This window comes from Lasiosphaeria miniovina, assembly GCF_030549165.1.
Source record: "Lasiosphaeria miniovina strain SMH2392-1A chromosome Unknown B0T26scaffold_8, whole genome shotgun sequence".
Classification (NCBI taxonomy): Eukaryota; Fungi; Ascomycota; class Sordariomycetes; order Sordariales; family Lasiosphaeriaceae; genus Lasiosphaeria; species Lasiosphaeria miniovina.
In genome coordinates, this window is record NW_026848227.1 from 2,410,704 (window position 1) to 2,432,698 (window position 21,995).

Genomic DNA, 21,995 nt, shown 5'->3' on the forward strand with positions numbered 1-21,995 from the left:
TGCCACGGCTGCTGCCCCGCTCTTTTTTTTTTTTTTTTTTTTTTTTTTTTAAAAAAAAAAAAAAAAAAAAAAACCTTCTCATCTGTCTATCTTTCTCTGTGTCTCTCTCCCTCTCATCAGCGTGAAATGCTGCGCTGCGCCGTGTCGTTGACTTGTGCTGTGCGGTGCTGATGTGCTGGCTGGCTCAGCTGGACGCAGCTGTGCCGTTCGTGTGCGCTTTCCGCTCATTCAGCAGCCCCCAATCCCGCCCCTCCACCCCCGTCTCTCCCCCCCCTGAGCCGCTTATTACCCTTAGGTTACGAAGAAAAAAAGAATGGGGGAGGGGCGGGAAAGGAGATGGAGATGGCGAAGGAGTAGGAATGGAAGTGGGAAAACCTTAACTTGTTTCTTGGGAGAAAAAAAAAAGAAATGTATCAGGATTCAGATCGGATAGGATCGGATCGCACTTTATATAGAGTAACGACCGTCCGAACTATGTGTTGTTTTTTAAAGTCACTCCCCCTTTTTTTCCCCCTTGCATTCGCGAACGATCTGGATAGTGCTGCTGAGGTCATTGACACAACACCTTATCAATAATGTCAAAGGGACCATCTCCCTCTTGCGATTGGCGGGCCCCCGTCGGCGGTTTTCTTCAGGTTCTCGTTAGTGCTGACAGTTCCCCGCGCCATGACAATGTTTACGACTAAGTGAAACACTTGGCCCTAGCCGAAATCATGGACTCTCATAGACGTATATACTGGTTTGCTTATTCGTAGCTAATGAGCGCAGGAGCAGGTTATTAACAAAAGATAAAGACATATGCCTCAATTACACCCCGTCATCCAATTCATAGTCACCATGAACAGCGGCAGCCTCAAAATAAACACTGAAATATATACAAGAGAATAGAAATGGAAAGTTTGTTTTCCAAGGGATTGTCCAAGCAAGAAGACACCAAGAGAAGATGTACATTTTCGTCATGCCATATCCGGCAACAGAGAAACGGAATTATAGGCCCTTGATCAATGGTAGATCAGCCGTTTGGGCGACAATATGTTAAAGAAATGGGATTAGGTCATCAGGGCATCCTTGGCGCTAACGTATATATGTGTGTGTATATGGTCGTTGCTCTCGGGGGGGGATTTGAAGCTCTCATAAACGGGTTCTGAACCGGAAATATGACTTGTGATTATTAAAATTGGTGTCCTTGCTGGCCCATTTGATGATATATGTGCTGAGGTATGTGTTGAGGCATGTGCTCGCCCGCATGCTCTTGTTGATACAGTCGGCTTGGCGATTTCTGTGGTGATTGCTGGGGTGATTGCTGAGGCGAGTACTCAGGCGAGCACTGAGAAGATTCACGGGACACTGGGTATTGTGCCTGTCCGCTTCCCATTAACTCGTGCGAGTATGAATGCTCAGGCAGCTCGTATAGGGGCCGTTGTGGGGCATACATCTCAGTCGGATGGTTTGCGGGATCAAGTTGATAGACGGGGCGATCTATGGGGATAGGTTGCGGCGTCGGCGGGAGGTTCTTCTCCCACATGAAATTGTTATCGTAGACTGGAGATACAGATTGTGATATGGGTGAGTCGAAAGGCGGGTTATATTGCGGGTGTGGGTTATAAGGCGGCACTGGCGCGTCAGGGTCGACCAACGCGCCTACTGGAGTCTCCGGGTCCCTTTTCCGCCGCAGGAGAATGCAAGCAGCGCCGAAAGCGATGAGCGCTATGACGCCCAGGGAGACGCCAACGCCAATTCCTGCCTGGGCACCCTTTGACAGCCCCGCCTCCGAAGGTGGCGCGGTGGGTTCGGGGGTATCTGTTGCCGGTTTTGCTATTGTGGTGTTTGCTGGTGGCTCCGGCGTGCTTGTGGTTGTGACGGCGACCCTTGGGCCTGCGACAGGCGACCATGCTTTCCAGGCCCCGTTGTCGTATTTGACCTCGGTGAGCTGGTTCTTCACCGTGTAGTAAATGCGCACCATGTCGGTGTTGAAATCGCTCGCGACAGCAAGCTCCGCATTTGGAGAGTCAGCCTTGGGCCAAAAGGCGTTGGACTGATTCGTCTGCGGGCTCCAGACCCAATTCTTACTGCTCAACTGGTACAAGTTGGTGTCGTTTCCGATGTAATAGACAAAGCGCGAGTAAACATGGTCAATGCTGATACCGATTCCACGGGGCTTGCCGTAGTATGCGCTCAGTGAGAAGTTGGCGGGAACTGTTTGGTTGATTGCTATGGACACATTGGCCAGGTTGGTGATGACATTGCCGTTGAGGGGCTTGGGAAAAGTTGAGAGCCGCCATAGGGAATCTTTGCTGAACCTCGTCACGCCGATATTATTATCGTCAAACGGAGCCACGACGCTGATGTTGTTTTGGCTTGAGAAGGCGGCATGAATAGCCGGCGACGACTGGACGGCACGGTTGACAATACCATTCCACTTCCAGCCGGTGGTGGGGGTGTAGCCAATCTCGTTGATGGCCATGTCTCGATCGTGGAAGTACAGGCGGTAGCCCCCTGTTGAGCCGAGAAGGAGAGCCGACAGACCCGTGTTGTTGTTGACAGAGGGCGCTTCGGCGCTGATGTTCCAGGTGCCGACCCTTGTGAAAAGGCCCGTGGCCATGTTGCAGTTGAACAGGGCGTTGACGATGTTGTTGAATTCATCAAGGTAGTATATGGAGGCACTAACAGGGCCATGTCAGCTGCTCGTTCGCCCGACTCACACCATGTCGAGACTCACATTGTCTTCTTGGTGTCCCAGTAGCCAGAGCCGGCCAGGGGTGTATCGTTCCTTGCCTTGACGTTCAGCGACAAGAAGCTGGAGTCGGTATATGAATATACGGGCTGGCCATAGCTGTTGCAAGCACTGTAGCGGATCTGGCCTGTCGTCTGGTTCTGGAGTATTATCTGGGGAGCGATGCCATTCCACCAAGCCGCGATGGCCGCCTGGGCTGGCGAGACGGCAGCGGCCAGCACGAGAAGCTTTTTGATCACGGAGAAGGCCATGGCGCTCGAGTATCGGCCCCGGTTACTCCTCCAGCGAAGAATGTCGCTCGCAGTCCGGCAGCAGACTTAAGCCGCGTCGTCGTCCAACCATCAAGAAATAGACACACTCCGCTTGGGTGCTGTGCTGGGTTGTGCTGTGCTGTGCTGTGCTGTGCTGTGCTGTGCTGTGCTGATGGAGAGTATGAAGTCGGGGAGAGGAGAGTCAGAGGCCCCGTCCGACTTTGGAGAGGTTTGTCTCGACGCGGCCAGGTGGTTACGTTACTTTACGTGTAACGAGGCGTAGACAGGCAGCAGCACAGCAGCAGTGAACAAGGTCGGGGAGGAGGAAGAAGAAGAAGTGGAGGAAGAAGGAAGACAATGCCAATAGCACTGTAGTGGAAATAAACAGAGGTAGGAGGGAGAGATGAGACAAACAGAGAGCATGGCCCTCGATGAGGGGCGTGAGTGTGAGTGGGAGTGGGATTTAGGGTGAGATGAGCGAGGTCCAGTCCACGGCACCCACACCCACTCTCACGCCCCTCATCGAGGGAGGGCCATTGTCACTGACGCGCTGACAACGGTATCCATAATTGCCATGGCCCATTTCCCGTCGCGGGTGTGCTTCGTCTCTTTCCTTTCGAGGGGGGAGGGGGAATGGGGAAGGGGGGTGGAGGTTAGTCTCCAAGTCAGTCAGTGGCACAAATCTGCACGAGGCAGCCAGCTGCATGTCCTTGCCGGTTCCTTCTTTTCCTCTCGCGGTCGCTTAAGGGCAAAGTATCAGAATTCTGACAATCCCTTTGCTTCTGGCGCTTTGCATAGGTAATGTATTTTGCACGAGCGATGCTGCTACTGATGCTGCTGCTGACGTTCTAACAAGCTTCCAGGTTCCAGGTTGTTGGGCAGCAGATGGATGGCTGAGAGTCCAAGCTGAGACGGACAATGTGATTTCCCGTCTACCTACCAGGGGACCCGGAACATCACCGAGAACCACTGGCAGTGAGCCGAGAGGTAATTGCAGGGAACGGTTATGTACAGTATATACGGTACCATGGATGCTACGGTGCTACCCGAATTCCCAGGTCCGGTTTCTAGGGGTTCCCTCCTTTGCCGTTCGTACTTTCCTTCCCACGGGCTCACCACCCGCCCAAACCCGCCGCTTGCCTCGTTGGGGAAACCGTATTGGTCTTGACTGGCTGCGAAGGGCCTGGTGCCTTGCAGAGCCTGCAAGACACTTGGCCAGTCTCTCTCTCTTGTTGGTGTCCTCCAGCTTGGGGCAGCTGCAGCGCTGCAGTCTGCAGTCTATACACCGAGACGCAGGTCAAAGGTCCAGTCCAGTAAGGTGGGAAAAAACCACCGACCTCCATGTGAGAGTGACTTGCGGCGCAACCGTGAGATAAGAATAAATAAAAAGAGCAAGGGGCAAGGCACCCGCGCCGCAAGCTGATACTACTGCCGCCTCCCCCGTCGAACGGCGGGTCATCAGCCGAGTCTTGACAACCTAAACCGGCCAAGACCCCGCTGAGTCAATACCCGAGCTTCTTTGCAGCTTCTGGGCGCCGAAGAAATCGGATTCAAGAGTGAAGGAAGATATCGCTAATAATTGAGTAGGTAGGTACGAGGTAGGCATGTAGGCAGGTAGTTATGTAGCTCGATCTGAGATTCAGATAAATAGAAATCCTCAAACTTAAGTGATCTATCCTATCGCTTGCTTTCTAGCGTGGCCTCGAACGTCGCCGGGGCTTTTCGCCCATCTCCACATAGATAGTAGTATCAAGATTAGTTAGTTAAGCGATTTGGCGATGGTGATTCCAAACGTGCGCGTCTCTCTAAGAAGGCCCAATAATACCTAATCCTCATCGGTGTTATAACTTGTATAGAATAAATACTGCCTTTCGTCTTTCAGCGATATTCCGTACCTCCCTCCATCATCCACTCTGAAACTGGTCAGCACTAATCCGCCTTGAGCAACACCTGGCCATGCCGTTGAATCCCCACTGCATGGGGCTGACAGTCAGGTCTCTTAGTTACCTTAGTTAACCAGACGCAGTGCCGAGTTTGCAACAACCTGTTTCCAGAATAGTAATTGTAGTTAGCGGACAAAGAGGTCATTTTCAGCTGAAAGGTCAGCCCAATCGACAATAGTCTCATGCCTATCAGTAATCGGGAAACTATCAATTGAGACGTCGTCGGTGAACTCTCAGTCGCAAAGAGACTTGAGGGAACTCAAAAAGGGGATAGATGTGTGATGGTTCCATTGAGGGAAGCGCAGCATCTGTCAGCAACCCACGGCCCGCTGAAAAGAGCCTCCAAAAGAGGACTGGTGCTGACAGATACAAACGGTAAAACAACTCCGTGCCGTCCAACCGCCTGAGAAGCACCAGATGTACGGCGCCCAACCGTTTGCGCGATAGCCTCCAGCTGGCTCATCTTTGCGTTTCTCTGCTGAGTTAGCGTGGGCTAGAAAGTCAAGGCCCCTTAATGGTACGGAACACTACCTAAAGTCTTGTGAGCCTGTAGAAACATTTCTTTTCCTACGGATACTGTTAGACCTTTCCTATAAATATCGCCCATTTGGGAAACTTGACCGACAGTAGTTGCGGGGTGCCATTATGCTCAGCAGTTCGGGGCACTATACGTCGCAAGTTCATCATGCTTCCAGAACCCTCGTCATGGTTTTCAAGCAGTCGGCCACAGGAAACAAAACACGATTAGAAATGGAGTTTCGCATAAAACATGCCAGTTATAATGCCATGAGTGAAGTAGGAGTGTGAATTGGGTGACCCATTGATCCCCCTGCAGCTCCACGGTTCCCATATAGTTCCGAACGAAGGAAAAACACTTCTTTCCGTAATGATGCCATCTCTAAAGCTGCCGAACGTCAAATGCACTCACCCCTAAGCCCCCCCGATGCTTTGAATGGACATGGAGCAGACACGTTAAGCAAGTGCACCTAGTGCATCCCAGGCCTGCTTCAAGCTGCTGCTGCGATCCCCCTTTTCACGTCCTTTGCTTTGAAGCCTGTCAGGTCAGCCTCGGGGACATCGTACTTAGGCCGCCCGCCCAGAATGTCGACAATCTCCTTCATGCCCAGCCAGTAAGCGGCCTTGGGTCGCCGGTTGGGCCAGTCTGTCTCCTCTTCTTCCAGTTTATTGATCGGCGTGAAGACAACACTGGCACCCTTGATGCCAATAACGCTTGCGCTCATCGGGTCGGCCTTGACCTTATTATGCACATTCTTGCCATAACGCTCAAGCTGCTGGATACACCTGATAGCAAGACGCACCGCGCGGCAACGGTCCATCGGGGAGGGCACGCCGCCCTGCTGCATGTGTCCCGGGATACCTTCGCGGCTCTCGAACCTACCGTGAGACTCTTCGCGGAGGATATCGGCAATCAGTTTGGCGTTGTAAACCTTGGAGGTCTTCTCATTGATGAGAATCAAGCGGCCAGCACGGCTCTGGCCCTTGTCATGCGTGAAAACCTCTTTCAGATGGCGAACATCTGCAGCAAGCATGTCGAGGCTGAGACCTTCTTCAGGGGTATAAACTGCTGACGCTCCCACACCGAGCCCACTGAGGGTTGCTACGTAGCCCGAACGGCCACCTTGGGTCTCAATGACAAAAACACGCCTTCGAGTCGCAGACGCAGACTGCTTAATCTTGTCACAGTAATCCACCAGCTCGTTTAAGCACGTATCCGAGCCGAGGGAGTATTCGGTACCTGGGACATTGTTGGAAATTGTGGCTGGCAAGAGGGTCATGGGAATGCACAAAGACGGGTATTGTTCCCTGGCCTTCCGCAATTGCGAAACGGCGTGGAATGCCTCGAATCCGCCAATGAGGAAGAGAGCGTCGAATCCGTATACCTCAATCAAGTTGGCAATGGTCTCCATGCCCGACTCGCCGGGAAGCTCTCGGTTGGTTCCAATCTCGGAGCCGCCTTTGCTAGCCCAGCCATCAACCTCGAGCCAGTCGAAAGGCCGGACGGCTCCCAACGGGGTGTCTCCGTGGTGCCGCGCAAATCCAGCAAAGCCATTGTGAATTCCAATTGGCTCATGTCCTCGTGATAGGCAGTAAGCCACACCTGCGCGAACAGCCGCGTTCATACCGCCAGCTGGAGCGCCGACATTGATGAAGCCGATCTTCATTCGCTGGAGTCAGAGTTAGCGGGGCCCAGCTCTTTTATTTTCTTCGAATCGAAGCTTGTGAAACCTACCTCCTTCTCCGGAAGCATAATCTCCTCGTCCATTTGGACTGCCGTTGTCATCATGAAGGACTTGTATTGCTCTGAGAACTCGGCGTCGCGGAGGCCCATGGCTTCGTCAAAGTCCTGCCGCTCTATCGCACTCGAAACCTGTTTCGTGTCTTGCACGGCTTCCATTAGTGGCTTCCTGATGATTTTATTTTCCGTGATAGCAATGAAGCACGTTTTTGTCTCAGGTGTGGCCTCGAGGACGGCCTTGACGGCTTCAACACCTTGCAGCGTTGCGAGCATCCTGTCGTAAGCAACAGCCGTCCCGCCTCGCTGGACGTGACCCAGAGTCGTAATTCGGGTATCAAGACCGAGGCCGTTTTTGTCAGCAAGAAGATCTTTGACCATTGTTGGTGTGATCTTCTTCCCTTGTCTGTCGAGCGCGCCCTCGGCGATAATGACAATTGTCTTGCGCTTGCCGAGTTTCCGGTGCTACAACCCTTGGTCAACACACGTTTGGGGGTCGAGGCGGTGGATGGCATACAAACCTCTTGGACGATGCGGTACATTTCCTCTTTCCAGTTATGCTCGCTCGGCTTCTCGGGAATGAATACGAAATCGGCACCGGTCGCGACACCAGCCATCAGAGCCAGCCACCCGCAGTGCCGGCCCATGACCTCGATGACGAAAGCGCGGGAATGCGACGAGGCGGTGGCCTCAATAAGATCGACGGCATAGCAGATCCGGGCCAGAGCTGAGTAACAGCCAATTGTCGCATCTGTTCCAGACAGATCGTTGTCGATCGACCCAACCAGGCCAACAATGTTGAGGTGCTTGAACGACTCGATCTGCTCGGGCTTGAACTCGCCCTTCGACACCAGCTCGTCCAGCAGCGAGGGCCACTCGGCGCGGAACCGGTCAGCGCCCGTGAGCGAGCCATCTCCACCGCAAATGATGATCGCATCAATGCCGTTGAGGATCATGTTCTTGGCCGCGGCCAGGCGACCGGGGCGTTCGTAGAAGGCCATGCATCGGGCCGTGCCAATCAGGGTACCACCCTCGGACAGCCAGCCGCGCACATCGTGCCACTCCATTTTACGTATGAGGTCGCCGCCTTGGACCAGGCCTTCGTAACCCTCGTAGACACAGTAGGCATCGCAGCCCATGTGGATGGCCATGCGGACGCACGCACGCACGACGCCGTTCATCCCAGGCGAGTCACCGCCCGAGGTCATAATCGCAATCTTCTTCTTGGTAGCCATCTTGGTAGTCGACGAGCCGGGAATTTGAGCAGAAGCCGAAGGCTGTGAAAGCGATCGTGGAGAGCGAAGGAGGAGGCCGAGCGAGGTCGAGCGGAGTACGAAGGCAAAAAGATTCTGGAAGGGTGAGAAGATGACGCTTAGGGGCCGTAGGAAGAATTGTATATTAAAAATAGGCATACTCCAGGCAGCGGACCCGGAGACATGTATGAAGAGTCTATTCCCAGAAAATAAGGGCGCGGCCTTTTTAAACCTGGTTGGGAGGAGAACACCGATTCACGACGTCACAACCGGTGAGGGAGGGAAGAGGATTCGGAGTGTTTGGCCCCTCTAACACCGCCCGCATTTGCATTGCTGTGTGAGCGTTTGTACGGAAAACAGCTCTTATCTTATCGCGGCGCGGGGTCGGAGCACAGCACTTGCCCGCCGAGACAGAGAAGGCAGCCCCCGTGCCAGACAAATCGACCAAATATCCCGCACTTAGATGCACTGCAAATCTTTCCTGACCATTGATTAATTCCTTCGCCAACGTGACCATGTCAACTTTGATATAAAAAAATGTCTCGAAGCAATTCGCCATGTGGGCCATCGTCGCTTGGAGCGAGGGGTTTTAGGATCCAAGAAGACGGGAGAGCTTGAAAACGCCAAAACAAGGGTGGCATGGCTCTCTTCTGGGAGCTAGTAGTACCTTGTAGACCTAGACCGAGAATACTGTGCGGATGGAGGTCTGAAGATGGCCATACGCGCTGCATTTCTTGCATACCTCACAGATGTTTCCTCTTTTTTATTTCCTGCAATGGAATCTTGACGGACTCGGAGACCTTTACGCCAAGGCCCCGTCATTCCGAGGATACTGCCCCGCCCACGTCTAGTCTTGCGAGAGTCGCTCTTATCACACAGCAACACACAAATCCTTCCTAAGTCAGTTGCTTGGCATATATTAATTAATTGAGGCTGCTAATCCGCGGTCCTATATATTTGTTTGAAGATTTTCGAGTAAAACACAGCAGAAAACTTGGTACTAGTGCTTGGTAGTTCTAGACTCAGTCACCCCAATATCTGAATGTTTGTTAGCGTAGTACTTAGGATTGAAGGGAAAGAAAATAACAAATAAACCGGTCTTCAATAGATATTTCTATAAAACAGCTAATACTATTTTAGAATAAGGATTAAAGAGCTATTAGCTCCCTCAGAGAATAACTTTACAGAAAGTTGTAAAATACTGAGTTGGAAAGTCCCCTGCTAACAAATATTCAGGGATTATTGGGAGCTGGAGGGGCTGAACAACCCCTGTCCTACAAGCCGCACCTAAACCTCGAGGAGCGGCAGTCAGTGCGCAAGGCACCGCCGTGCATAAAGTAGGTACCCACTCACGGAGCTTTCCCCACCTAAACCCACCTGTACCTTCCTAACCTCAGCAACCGCGTCGTGCTTTCGCGATCTCGTCACCGCAGAAAAAGAAACCTACCACCATTCCGAACAGCACCACGCGTGAAATACCAAGCGCAAGTACTGGCCATCATGGACTCGAGGTCGCCGCTGCAGGGGCGCCCTCCGGTCAGTCGAGGGCCTCAGAGCATCCGCGAATTCATCCATCGCATCAATGCCGAACCGGGTGGATTCCGAAAGCTCAACGAGCATGACTTGCGGAAGCAGATCGCCGCCCAGCGCGCCAGTGGCCATGACAACGATGTCGACGTCGACATGGCAGATGTTTCCGAGCCCGAGCAGACGGTAACGGCCAACGATCTCGTTACTGCCCGCGACGAGATAATCCGGAATATTCACGAGGCACACAAGACGGCGAACATTACTCTCGACCTAATCTCTCTCCTCCTCTCCAAAGAGAACCCCGCGCAGGCCGCTGCGACCCTCAATCCCGAGCTGCGCAACCTCGTTGGCATTGGTACTCTTGGAGCAACTACCCTCGATGCCCCTACAACGCTGGCCCAGAACAGGGTGGGCGACAACATGATGGTGTCAATTGGCAAGCGCCTGATCTCTGTCAACGCAGCCGCCGACAGTGCGCTCGAGTCGGCCAAGCGGCTGCAAGAAGAGGTTGATTTGGAGATCAAATACTGGTCCGAGGTCCTCGCAGTCAGCGAGGGCGGCTGGTCGACATTCCATCTGCCCAACGAACCCCATACTCTCGGCGTCAAGTTCGGCTTTTCCAACGCCGCGCCTGACTTCAAGGCTAGTAGTATTGCGCCCATGAGAAGGGCTGAGGATGGGGCTGTCTCCTTGGAACCCGGCAAGCTTGTTGGCCAGTCCAAGCGCTTTCAGGTCAGCATTTTGAGAGACGGTGAGGTTGTGGGTAAGTCGTCGCTTGCCAAGCCTCTACTCAACGATGCGCCACTCGAGAGCCGCGTTCGGGAGGCGCGCGACACCGTCTTTGCCCAAGAGCTATGGCATGAGATAAATCGGGAAGGCCGGACGCTGCTTGGACATCGTGTCCGCCTGGAGAGATCCGCCGTCACTTATTCCGTCGATTCCAAGAAGACACTATTATTCCAACTTGTAACCCTGGACGATCAACTCTCTGCCGACCCTTTTGAAACAACTGCCGACGATGGCGAAGCAGAAAACATCAATGTCACGCTCCACCTCCTTTTAGCCAATGCCCACAGACAAAACGACCGGAGACGGTACGATAAATATGAACTGAAAGAGAAAAGGGGGCCACCACAACCCTATTCTCTCCTCTTGCCCATTGTCACGTATTATCAACATGAGGGGACAGTTGAGCAGTGCGTATCCTTTTTTTCTGCTCTTGTCAGTGTCCTTCGCTCCGCCGGGCTGGATGCTTCTTGCACAATGACCGAGGAGCCGATCAGAGACGCCGGAACTCAGCCGTTGGCAGCGCTTGGAACGAGCCTTTTGAGTCCATCAGATGTCCAGTTTGACTTGACCATCACCCCAGAGTCCCGCCTCAGGGTCCTGACCAAGGCTTCTCCTGCTTTTGGCACGCGATTCTTGGTATATCTACAGCCCCCTGCCCAGGCAGATCTTCGGAATCCCTTGTCAACATGCTTTCCCCCATATACCCAAGAATCCGGAATTCCGGGCAGCAATGTCGACACCTTCTACGATACTACCAAGCAGCTGTTTTGGTATCTCACTGGTGCCGTGCCCCGAGCCCTTGCCCTGAGCTACATGGCGATAGTGTACGAGCCGAGACCCGATACCGCCGAAGCAAATGGCCACAGAGCGACACACTGGATCGTCCACTCGAGCGACAAAGGCCTGGTTGACTACGATACTCAGAGCTTCGGCATCTATTTCGACGTCCCGTTGGATACCGAGACCGGCCCCCCGGCGCTCCACGTCGCCGGTGACTTTGAAGAGGATGATAAGAAGATCCATAGGGAGTGGAGGTGGACCTCTACTTCGGCCAGCTCCGAGAGTAGTGGCAACCTAGAGCAGATCGTCAGGCACGTCCTCTCAAATGCTGGCTTCTAGAGCGAGCCGGCTTTTTCAGAATGTGACCCAAGGTCCAGATCTAAGACACTGGACTTTGAAGAGCCCCCTGTTGCTTCTAGCGACCATGGGGACGGCCAGGTTACTTTTGAGTACATTGTGGAGGCGCCCAGATCTAAGACACTGGACTTTGAAGAACTCTCTGTTGCTCCCAGAGACCAGGGGGGCCATGTTGCTGCTAAGTATGCTGCGGAGGCGCCTAATTTGGCGGTAGCTGGTGACACGATGATGCCTAGGGAGAACGGTGGAAAAGTCCACGGAGATGTTCAGGACTCCGGCAATGGGTAAATCAAAAGTGCACATCCAAGAGCCTGGTGATTCAACTGGAGATGAAAGTCCTGAGTTTGCGAATGTTTTTTTTTTCTACAGTTGTTGTCAATTCGGTTGGAGAGGCTCAAGCTGTTGAGGCGTCTGAGGAGACTGAAGCGGTTGAGGAAGTCGAGGGGGATGAGTTGGGGTGGTACTTTGACCTTGCCTCTTACCTGAGAGAGAGAGATAGTGCCTGTCAACTTACCCGCCCACCATCATCAAGCGAGAATGCGAGGGCGTCATTCTGCGGAAACTATCGGGGCCTTCTGCGCTTGGAAGCGATATCCACGTGGGCATTGGGAGGGCGAACAGCTCACCTCTGACCCCATCTATCGCAAACAGTAGCGTTTAGTTTCAGGTATAGATGAGAGATGATGGATAGCCCACGGATTAGATCTCTCGTTGACAAAATGAGGGAGGAGGGGGGGATTGCTGACTAACTTATGTATATATATTCTCTCACTGTAAAAAGTACATTGTATCGTAACCCTTTTCCACATTCGGTGCGCTTTATATGCCCTGGGCGAAAATTTTGATCTTGCGTGGCGGTGGTAAGGTTCGTGAGTCGGCCGGTATGACTCTTGTCGGAGCAGTGTCGTTCAATTGTTTGACTTCCTTATGTTCACTTTTTTAATGAATAAGTCATTTCACTTTGTGATAAATTTGACTGTGGAAGTCCCTCCTGAGCATACCCTTCCTGAGCAGACAAAATATTACAAACGCGCAAAATAAGCGGAGCGGAATTCCAGTTCTTTTATATCTCCATTCATAAGAGTCGTAAGATGTTTACTATAATGACGAGAATGGGCAAGAAAAGGCCATAAGCTGGGAGGTAGAAACAAAAGATGAAGGACGTGAGGAAGGTCGAGTGTCCAAGAGCCCCCCTCCGTATACCCTCAACTGCCCACGAATTATCCAAGGCCTTGAGAATCAGCGGAAAAAAAGAAAGAGAAAGGAGAAAGAAAACCCCCCACAAGCAAAAGAAAATGAAACAAAACCGAAAAATACCCTGTCGTCGTGAATATCTTCTTCGTCGTTTGTTCCCCATAGCAAGCACCACGGCCACCGCTCAAACATCAGTCATCATCGCCAGATAACACTTAGCTAGCCCCTCCTCTCGCTCTTTTCAACAAGACACTACACCGCCAGATCTCATGACCACATCATCCATACCTTGGTATCACAAAAGCGTTGCTCATCCAGTCTATGCGAAGGAAGATTGCGTCGAATATGCTCCAAGGATATATCTCCCGCACGCACGCCTGCTTGTTCTGCGTCGTCATCAAATAACCATAACAATGCCATGTCGTTTCAAATGAGCTGGTCATCAAATTCATAAATAAGAAACATCCTACTCCATTAGGCCGTCGCCACCGCGAGGGAATTATGGAAGGCCCTCTTCACTCCCTTTCATCTTTTAGTATTACTCTTTTGTTCAGAGGAAAGCAATAAGAGGGCTCGGCTCGATGGAATCGGTTCTCAGCGGTATCCTCTCGAGGGGCGGTTCTCGTAGACGACCTCGCGCTCGACAACGCGGTCATCGTCGTACCGGCTCTGGCTTTCCGAGTGACGGTGCTTGTGCGCGTGGATGTGGTAGTCAGTCTCGCGATATTCGTCGCGATATCCATCACGGACTTCGCGCTCCCACTGGATTTCATAGGCGCGGTCCTTGCGGGCCTTTCGGATGGCGTCGGAAAGCTGGACAAGTCGGAGAACATCCTCCTATTGGTTGAGAATTAGGTTAGTTCTTTGTTCAGTTTCTCGAAAGATGGCCCAGAGAAAAGTGGGTACACTTACGTAGCGCAGATACTGGATGACATAAAAGAAGTATTCAGTCTCCTCATACTCGTAACCCATCTCGTCAATCGCCTCACGGATCACTAGGTCCTTGGTGATTTCGGTCCACATTTCACTGCGACGCGGCGAAGGGGATGGCGGCGCCGGCGGGCGGATAGTGACCCGCCTGTCTGTAACATCGACGTCGCGCTCCTTGTCCTTTGTCGTTATCTGAACGCTCAGTCTCCGGTCGTGGTCATGGTCGCGCACCACCTCGCGGTCTGAGACAGTCGTCGATGTAGAAACCATCGTGCCTTTCTCATCGCGGTCGGGAATGAACTTGGCTCGGCGCACGCCGCTGTACTTTTGCCAAGTCACCTCGGCCGATGCGCCACCGGCACCGTCCATGCGCACGCGCTCCGTTCCGGGAGGCACGTCAACGATGGTCCAGTCCTTGGTAATGCCGCCCCGAGCCTCGCCCATCCTACCGCGTGCATCGATCTTGGAGGTGATTTCATACGCCTCCTCGTCGAATTCGCGGTTGGAAGGAGGTGCTGCCGACTGGGCGCGGCGGCCCCGTGAGGTGCTCCGGTGCTGATCAATATCTACATGAAGGTGTCTCCGGTCCGCCCGATCACGGTCCGAGTAGACGAGAACCTCGTCATCATATGCATACGCAGGTCGGGAGGGTCGCTCCCGCGATTGAGACTGCCTGCGGGTGTGGCTGTGAGAAGAGTGCTTGTGGATGTCAACCTCGGTCTCATTACGCGATGTGTAGATGTCGATATCGGTCTCACGGTCCCTCGTGCGAGTGGGAGGCGGTGGGGCTGGCCGGGGGGCGGCCACAATCCCTGTACCGTATTAGAGGTCTGTATATGAGGCCAAAACCTTTCTAGGGAAGATTACTCACCATGGTCAATATCTCGGTAGTGCGTAATTACTTCTCTCTCGATGACGGGTCCCTTGACGACCTTGGGGGGCGGGCTCGGGCTTCGAACGCGCTCCTTCTGCCTGTCGATGATGCGAATTCGCTCCCGAGATGGGGATGGCGAGCGGCCTCGGTCGACAATGCGAATCCTCTCCATCGTCTGTGAAGGGGGGCTCGGGGAGCGCGCACGCTCGACAATTCGCACTCTTTCGCTCGGTGCGCGGCTCGGCTCCCTCACCCTCTCGACTTGGCGAAAACGAATATCCTCTTCGACAACACGTCTGGGAGGGGGGCTGATGCTCCTTGCCCGCTCAATGCGAGACTCGCGCACACGAACAACAGGGCTGGGCGACCTCCGCCTCGGCCGCTCAACCGTCTCGATCTCCCTTGATCTGAGGACCAACGGGCCCGGCTCGGGTCGTCTCTCCTCACGCATGAAAGAAGGCACGCGGTCCTCTGTAATCCGAATGTCGGTAACATCATCGTACTCGCGGACCGGGGCGGCGCGGCGCGGCTCCCTGTAATACTCACGCTCTTCGGAAAACTCGACGCGGTTTCTGCTCGACATGGCTGGCGATTCTGCGGGACCTTGGTGAAGAGGCAGGAGGGAGTGGTGAAGTCTGTGGCGGCTGTTGACAAGCGGGGTCAGCAGGCCTGGATTGTTGGATTGAGAACCGGACAGCCCAAGAAGACTAAGGTAGGCGCGAAGGTTATGCAAAGTAGCTTTAATCCGAACAGGTCGGGAAATTCGAAATACTGGGGATACCTCCAGAGATATGCCGCGGTTTCTTTATTTTTTTTTTCCGTCAGTAGCGTAAGACGAAAAAAAAACAAAGCTGGTTGTTGCAGGTTGTGAGAGCCTGGTCGAGGCTAGGTGTGACGTGGGTTGGATTTCGGAGGGACTCGTGGACTGGAAGCGGGCGGCAGCCAATGCGGGGTCCTCTCGGGGTGACGGGACAGCAACTTGGCAGAGGGAGCCCAAACCTCTCGAACGGCAGGCTTTTCTCTCAGCTCTCACCGGCAAGTTGCAGTGAGCTTTGTGCTTTGCCTCGACGCAACAACTTGGGGCCTGACTGATATTAAGTTTTTTTTGACAGAGAAAGAGAGAGAGAAGCCCAACGTAAACCCCGTGTGACAACGGCAGGATACAGCAAAGGAAGGCGTTGGCCAGGCCTGGTCTGGTCTAGTGGGGCTCGATATTACCTAAAAGCGAGCATCAGAGAGGGACAAGCCGCAGAGGAATGAATAGGCAGGCTGGGAAGGCTGGCCGCTGAGGACGAGGGACAAGCCGTCTGTCGGTAGTCTGTCGGTAGTAGGCCGTTTCAGGACCTGGTGCTGGCCAATTGTTCGGGGTTTAAATTGGGCTCGAACCAACGTCGTCATCCCACAGCAGTCTGGCCGCAAATGGCCCCCGGCAGCGCTAATCAAAATGCTTCCATTGCGGCATTGCCTGTCTTCATTCAGCCTGCCTGCCTGCAAAGTGAGACGCGCGATAACGGAAGGGGTTGGGGGAACTCTGGTGTTGAAGCTGAAAGTGACCCGATACAGGAGAGGCCGTCAGTTTTCCGGCCCTAACTTCTAACAACCTATCGCCATGCACCGAGCAAGAGAGTTTCCATACGTCTGAAGCAGCAACGAGAATCGATGAGAACCTAGTAGGTGCATCCGTATCCCCCATTCCAACGTGATACTGCCATACTACCCACTATTGTAAAATAGCGGAGTAATTTTTTCCCCAACTTTGAAGTCATCACACCGACGAAGTTGCTCCCCCCCTCCACAACTGACCCCGAATCTTGGATGGAGCTCCCTCCATGGTTCCGGTTCCACGTTTCGTCCCCTCCCCGGAGCTGCAGGAATGCGAGAGTCCCCTGCCCAACAAGAACCGGGCGGGCTTTCAGCCCCGCCCGACTTTCATTCATCTGGCCTGCTGCAGGAGGGGGGCGAGCCTCCACTGTGTCTGGTTTGCGTGTGCCACAGGGCGTGAGCTTGACTATCGAAACAAATCGATCATCGTCTCACCAGCTAGCAAGCAGGCGGGCTGAACGGGTTCTATGGCCGTTGCCTGCCTCTTACGTGGATACATTGAGTGCGGATTCTCTAACGGTTGGGTTGTTGTGTCGTTGGATTCTTAATTCAAGGATTCGCACTAGCTGATTCACCGAGCACAACCTAGGGAAGCGCCAATGAATTTTTCACTGCATGCCAACTAAATAACGTGTAGCAGAAAAGCAGGAAGCCAGACGACAGCCGCGATGATGACAGTAGCATTGGAAAAATCTCTACCCTACCTATATCCTACCTATATGTATGCTCCCTGAGCTGATATCGTCTGGCGAACAAGGACTCGGTCGTAGGCCAGGATCTGGGGCTCTGGGCTCCGGGCTCTGGGCAGCCCCCTGGTGGCCCGCCTTCAGCGCCCCCGACTATCTGGCCTTTCAGCCACGACAGTTTCAGTGTCGATCAGCATCAAGAAGGCGGAAACCATTACACAACTTTTTTCGGAGTCGCGAGCAAATGCCAGTACGCTTTCCTCTTTTGTTTTTTTCTTTTGGGCTTTCGTCTAAACTCTTACCCTCGTCAGTTAAGCGTCGATAGCACACTGTGGGATGACGTAACTGTGCAGCAAGCAGCCCTACTATGTAGTATCGCTCGGTAGAGACGATGCCACCTTCTAGTGTAATATTTGTACAGTACATATAGTTGACTTTCAGGTTATATTCAGCGTTGTATTCGTATTCTGATCTCTTTGTAATCGCGGACTGCTACTGCACGCTCGGGGGAAGGCCCTCCCCCACCTCTCCTTGTTACGTGTAGCGCGGCCCTTTTATTTTCCCCCGCGATTCTACGTCCTTTCGCCTTATCTCTGGAAGCAATACAATCCATAAATGTTTCTTGGCGCGGTACTTGGGGCGGATCCAACGATTTTGTATAAACCACCTAGCCAGGAAATCTCCCTGACATTTATTTTTGGAGAGGAAATAACAGTACGTGTAAATGTTTATTTTAGTGAGGGACTTTCACGATCTGAATGGCCTCCAGCCTTACGCCAAGCCCTAATGGATTTTTAACGTGGTGTTTTTAGAGAAGATATAAAATAGGGACTCCAATGGCTTTTTACCTCTCTCAATGAAAATCCTTTAGGGTGAGCCGTAAGTTATTAAGGCCTTTCAAATCTCGGAAAGTCCCCGCTTATAAACATTCAGGGATTGGATTGTAGTCATGCGAACTAACCCGCGCCAGCAGCCAATCCGTACCTAATAGCCGCCTCCCACCAAAACACATCTTGCATGCAACCCACGGGAGCAGGCCATCCTGTCGGCCAGCCTGAGCGCCGATAGAAAGCCTATCCTTCCTGCACGCGTCAGTGCATTCTCTGCCAAGAATGGCGGAGTTACAAAGGCGCGGAGCCGTCATGCCACAGGTGCAAGTCAGTCATCAACAAGTTTCGCGGAAGCGGACGACTATTAACTCATCAGGAACAGAGCTTTCGCAGAGCCGCCGAGAGCAATCTCCAGTGAACGGAGGCCTCGCCCGACACGCGACACCCGTGCCGACGGTAAAGAGCCAACTCGACGCGACATCCGAGAACGATCCGTTGCCAGCGAAGAGGGTCCGATTAACGCGAACGGGCATACAACGGCCTGGAGTCGAGGGAGTGGGACAGGCTGGCGATGGCGATAACGGCGAACGTCAGCTAAAGCGGGCGCAGTTAACGCGGGAGAACTTGACCCTATTCAATAAGATGGCGAGGAAGAAGGGGTCCAAAAAGGGGTCCACTTACTATGACTCCGCCGACGAGTCGATAACAACAAGGGCCATTTCAACAACGTCGTCTAGATTTGATATCCGAGCCTACCAAAATGGCATCCGAGACCCTCTGTCTTCCAAGCTGCCTACGAACATTAAGGGTATAGTGGAAAAATATGCCCAATCGCGTGAGACGGCGTCGCCCACCGATTCAGAGTACAAGTTCTATGCCCGTGCTGTTTCAAAAGCCGGTAATGAGGCGGCCGTTGCTGGCGAGGTTACCGAAGAACTGCTAAAGAAGTGTAGAGATGATAGCTACAAGAGATCCTTCAACCAGGCATTTACGGCCTTCCCGAAAAATAAGAGGTTAGTTTCAACAATAGCCTACCGGCTCCGCAGACCGACTAATCTACGAGTATATCAAGGGCGCCGTACTTTATAGGGATGACCGCTATTCCGGCACACTACCACACCTATAGCCGGCGAGTGGGAAGGCCCTGACGTTGATATATCAAAGGCAACACGGCAGAGTGGCCACGACGGAGCTGCTCTTGTCTACGCGCGGAACCAGGCTCTATCGTATATCGGGAAACCTGACCCCCCCGGCCATGCCGAGATCACGACTTTTACTACGGACGGCACCAATCTCAACTTCTATGCACACTATGCTACTCCTTCGGGGGATAATGGCAAGCTTGAATACCACCAGTATCAATATGCGTCGGTAAACGTGAAGGATACTTACCAAGGGCACAATGATGGCCGAAAAGGCATCAGGAACGAACAAGACCACGCGTAGGAACGGTCGTTCGCCCCGAGGGACTAGCTAAAGGAACATTGGGAGTAGTGCCGCCGTGGCCTCTTAGGTTAAGTGCGGAGTATGTAGGACAGAGAAAGGCCTCCGAGATTCTGTAATAGGGATCTTATTAACGACTACCTCCCTCAGCGAAAGACCTTTAGGCCGAGGCAAGTTATTAAGGCCTTTCAAATCTTGGAAAGTCCCCCATAGACAAGTATCCAGGGATTGATTTGTAGACAGCAACTTCGGGATCCTAATCGGCATAGGCGTCGGGCATCTTCTGCCTCTGCACTACCGCGCGCTCGCAGTCGAGTTACGTACTGTATGTATGTACATCCCAGTGGGGCAGCCTCAGGGTGAGATGCCCGCTGTACGTATATCAGGAGCTGAACCAGATGATCGGGCTTGCCGTTGGTAAAGGAGAAATGTGCATTTGCGACTAATGGAGGCTTCAGCTGCATGGCATCCATCCGTAAGGTCAAGTCTGGCTACTAGGTAAGCTCGGATGAGGTGAGACATTTGATGGGTGCCCACGTATCTGAATATGGAAAATCGATGGGTTGAAGGAAGCGGGTAGCAGAAATATATTGCGCATTCTAGTGCCTCCTTGCGGGCGGGCGGGCACTACATGGTACTCACAATCCTGCATCCCATTTACTGCACCAGTGTCATTCCTCGTGACGGCTGTCCATCTCGCTCTGCCCAGACCGTAAAACCAGCGGGGGTTTTATGGAACCGTTGTCAGGTCCTCTCATCCAATACCCAATATGGTTTATCCCCCTCCTCCGCTGTGTTTTTGTACACCATGGGATTTGTCACTATTTCTGCGCGAAGAAGAGGATTTAGCCTTGTTACTGATAGTGGTGGTGGTGGTGATGGTGGTGACAGAACCAAGAGGCGGCGTTGGGCGAGATTTAGCTGCCCTGGAAGTGCTCTTCCAGTTTTTCCCAAGAATGATATCCAAGGCGGCCCCGATCTGCTTCAGGCGAGTGTCATTTCCCCAATCAAGAATGTTTCGAACCCGGGTGCGAAAGGCCTGAAATTCTTCGGGGCGTGAGAGGACGAAGATGTCAATCTGCTGAAGGTAATATTCCAGATTTTCTCCTTTCTACGAGATGTATAACTTGGCAATATTATTGTCTACAGCAATGCAGTAGGACAAGGTTTCGACGCGCTGTGTGCTCTAATACTCTTGTCATCAAGGAAAATTGGTGACCTGGTCCTCGTCACATCCCCGTGCGAGAACATCCACTTCGTGCATTGCCTGGTTCAGCTCGTCGGACGAGAGCCCGGGAGAGTCCTGTTGGCCGCGGACCAAATCGATGTGGCCGGATATAACGTCGGGCAGCGGGGAAGTAGCGTCTAGAACATAGATGTGGTTAAATCGTAGGTTGTTCTGGCGGTACCGTATATTGCGAAGGTTGGCTGTGCTGGAAGAGGAACGGATACGGTCGTCGTCCGTATCGGCCTGGGACGAAAGTGACCCAGTGGAAGAGAGCGTTGGTGAGACCGCAAAGCCATCCGCATCCCGAGTAGAGCCCATCTCCGGCGCCGATCTCGTGAGCTGCCTCGAAACGGGATCGTCGTCTAAACGACAAAGATGGCTATCTGAGCCACAGCAGTTTTCTCTATCCGACCCGACAGACTAGAGACACTCCGAAATAAAGCTGTTGACAGGCTCGGGACGGTTCGGATGGACGGGGTCAATGAATTCTTTGAGAAACGAAGCATATGGCCGCGTGGAAGGCTTAGGCTTTGGCTGCTGTAGAGTCTTCTGCGTGATTTTCTGTCAGTCGTTGGCCTGCCCGGGAGAACGTTGTCATACCTCAGTCGCTTGCTCTGGTTTCCCGTTCCCAACTCTGGGATTTTGCTCGTCTGTCCGCGTTAGCCGGGCCCTCTATGCGGGCAACGGGTCGATGCCGAAAATCTCGTCAAGCAGACGTTTCGTAGGCTGCAAGAGCGCGTCCCGGGGGAGATCTCTGCCGCGTAGAGATTGGTTCTCGGGGCTCTGTGGCAGCTCTATATTTTGACGAGTTAGACCGAATTCTCACCGACTACATTATTAGAAGAGCATCGTCGACATTCTTACCTGCGCCTGCACATGCGCCGAGGGAAAAGCACGGTGGACAACTTGAATGTATAGGAATATGGCAGTGGGCGATGCAGGGCGTATAAGTGCCCAACTACCGGGCTGCATCACTACTTTAGTTTTTGGGACTCGGATCCGCCATCGTGCATTAGCGGTACGTAGACGGGGACTACCAAAGCTGCGCCATGTTGTGAGACTCTAGCCATTCCTGTCGAGTTCTAGCTAGAGTCAGACATTGGTTAGGCACCAAAACGGGGAACGTAAAGGGGGTAGATCACCCACGGTAGCATACTATCCTCGAGATCCGTTTTGAGGCCGACTTCCCTTACCACGGTGGCGGGAGCTCTGGAATAACTCATGGCGGTGTGGATTCTGCAGCCGTTCGTGGCGATGCTATCACTTCTCTCTCTCTCTCTCTGTACCAGTTGCGAGCAGATGGCTGGGCTGGCTTCT

At 53.1% G+C, this 21,995-nt stretch overlaps 10 protein-coding genes across 10 annotated transcripts; 3 read left to right on the forward strand and 7 right to left on the reverse strand.

Moving 5' to 3' along the window:
* Nucleotides 1-873: 873 nt before the first annotated feature.
* B0T26DRAFT_505543 (uncharacterized protein) lies at nt 874-3,216 on the reverse strand. Its single transcript, XM_060435388.1, has 2 exons — nt 2,720-3,216; nt 874-2,663 (listed from the first exon to the last, which is right to left on the reverse strand). Exons 1-2 carry the CDS (start codon nt 2,983-2,985, stop codon nt 1,172-1,174), a joined length of 1,758 nt encoding a protein of 585 aa, XP_060290424.1. The 5' UTR covers nt 2,986-3,216; the 3' UTR covers nt 874-1,171.
* Nucleotides 3,217-5,935: 2,719 nt separating this feature from the next.
* Nucleotides 5,936-8,417, reverse strand: B0T26DRAFT_757102 (6-phosphofructokinase; the record flags this gene model as incomplete). Its single annotated transcript, XM_060446206.1, has 3 exons — nt 5,936-7,114; nt 7,180-7,647; nt 7,704-8,417. 3 exons carry the CDS (start codon nt 8,415-8,417, stop codon nt 5,936-5,938), a joined length of 2,361 nt encoding a protein of 786 aa, XP_060290425.1.
* Nucleotides 8,418-9,821: 1,404 nt separating this feature from the next.
* On the forward strand, nt 9,822-12,020 carry B0T26DRAFT_505593 (subunit 17 of mediator complex-domain-containing protein). Its single transcript, XM_060435389.1, has one exon. The coding sequence runs from the start codon at nt 9,936-9,938 to the stop codon at nt 11,871-11,873; it is 1,938 nt and encodes a 645-aa protein (XP_060290426.1). The 5' UTR covers nt 9,822-9,935; the 3' UTR covers nt 11,874-12,020.
* Nucleotides 12,021-12,580, forward strand: B0T26DRAFT_505594 (uncharacterized protein). The gene is made up of 2 exons (XM_060435390.1): nt 12,021-12,073; nt 12,128-12,580. The coding sequence occupies exon 2, from the start codon at nt 12,221-12,223 to the stop codon at nt 12,521-12,523; it is 303 nt and encodes a 100-aa protein (XP_060290427.1). The 5' UTR covers nt 12,021-12,073; nt 12,128-12,220; the 3' UTR covers nt 12,524-12,580.
* B0T26DRAFT_731922 (uncharacterized protein) lies at nt 12,231-12,743 on the reverse strand. Its single transcript, XM_060443073.1, has one exon. It carries the CDS (start codon nt 12,698-12,700, stop codon nt 12,530-12,532), a length of 171 nt encoding a protein of 56 aa, XP_060290428.1. The 5' UTR covers nt 12,701-12,743; the 3' UTR covers nt 12,231-12,529.
* Nucleotides 12,744-13,679: 936 nt separating this feature from the next.
* Nucleotides 13,680-15,472, reverse strand: B0T26DRAFT_681228 (uncharacterized protein; the record flags this gene model as incomplete). Its single annotated transcript, XM_060440618.1, has 3 exons — nt 13,680-13,922; nt 13,998-14,827; nt 14,887-15,472. 3 exons carry the CDS (start codon nt 15,470-15,472, stop codon nt 13,680-13,682), a joined length of 1,659 nt encoding a protein of 552 aa, XP_060290429.1.
* A 2,817-nt stretch (nt 15,473-18,289) lies between these two features.
* Nucleotides 18,290-19,453, forward strand: B0T26DRAFT_681229 (uncharacterized protein; the record flags this gene model as incomplete). Its single annotated transcript, XM_060440619.1, has 3 exons — nt 18,290-19,020; nt 19,054-19,085; nt 19,134-19,453. 3 exons carry the CDS (start codon nt 18,290-18,292, stop codon nt 19,451-19,453), a joined length of 1,083 nt encoding a protein of 360 aa, XP_060290430.1.
* Nucleotides 19,454-20,405: 952 nt separating this feature from the next.
* Nucleotides 20,406-20,561, reverse strand: B0T26DRAFT_598591 (uncharacterized protein; the record flags this gene model as incomplete). Its single annotated transcript, XM_060435673.1, has 1 exon — nt 20,406-20,561. A coding segment is annotated over one exon (156 nt), but the record flags the coding sequence as incomplete, so codon positions are not given.
* B0T26DRAFT_505980 (uncharacterized protein) lies at nt 20,555-21,231 on the reverse strand. The gene has a single exon (XM_060435391.1). It carries the CDS (start codon nt 20,994-20,996, stop codon nt 20,652-20,654), a length of 345 nt encoding a protein of 114 aa, XP_060290432.1. The 5' UTR covers nt 20,997-21,231; the 3' UTR covers nt 20,555-20,651.
* B0T26DRAFT_505986 (uncharacterized protein) lies at nt 21,140-21,743 on the reverse strand. The gene is made up of 3 exons (XM_060435392.1): nt 21,543-21,743; nt 21,279-21,472; nt 21,140-21,224 (listed from the first exon to the last, which is right to left on the reverse strand). The coding sequence occupies exons 1-2, from the start codon at nt 21,648-21,650 to the stop codon at nt 21,338-21,340; spliced, it is 243 nt and encodes an 80-aa protein (XP_060290433.1). The 5' UTR covers nt 21,651-21,743; the 3' UTR covers nt 21,140-21,224; nt 21,279-21,337.
* Nucleotides 21,744-21,995: the final 252 nt, after the last annotated feature.

Coding starts and splice junctions, on each gene's coding strand:
- B0T26DRAFT_505594 (XM_060435390.1), top strand. CDS start 12,221: ATGAAAGTCCTGAGTTTGCGAATGTTTTTTTTTTCTACAGTTGTTGTC.
- B0T26DRAFT_505593 (XM_060435389.1), top strand. CDS start 9,936: ATGGACTCGAGGTCGCCGCTGCAGGGGCGCCCTCCGGTCAGTCGAGGG.
- B0T26DRAFT_731922 (XM_060443073.1), bottom strand. CDS start 12,700: ATGTGGAAAAGGGTTACGATACAATGTACTTTTTACAGTGAGAGAATA.
- B0T26DRAFT_505980 (XM_060435391.1), bottom strand. CDS start 20,996: ATGGGCTCTACTCGGGATGCGGATGGCTTTGCGGTCTCACCAACGCTC.
- B0T26DRAFT_505543 (XM_060435388.1), bottom strand. CDS start 2,985: ATGGCCTTCTCCGTGATCAAAAAGCTTCTCGTGCTGGCCGCTGCCGTC. Junction 2,664..2,719: donor TGGGACACCAAGAAGACAAT/GTGAGTCTCGAC, acceptor TGGCCCTGTTAG/TGCCTCCATATACTACCTTG.
- B0T26DRAFT_505986 (XM_060435392.1), bottom strand. CDS start 21,650: ATGCAGCCCGGTAGTTGGGCACTTATACGCCCTGCATCGCCCACTGCC. Junction 21,473..21,542: donor CGGCGCATGTGCAGGCGCAG/GTAAGAATGTCG, acceptor GTCAAAATATAG/AGCTGCCACAGAGCCCCGAG.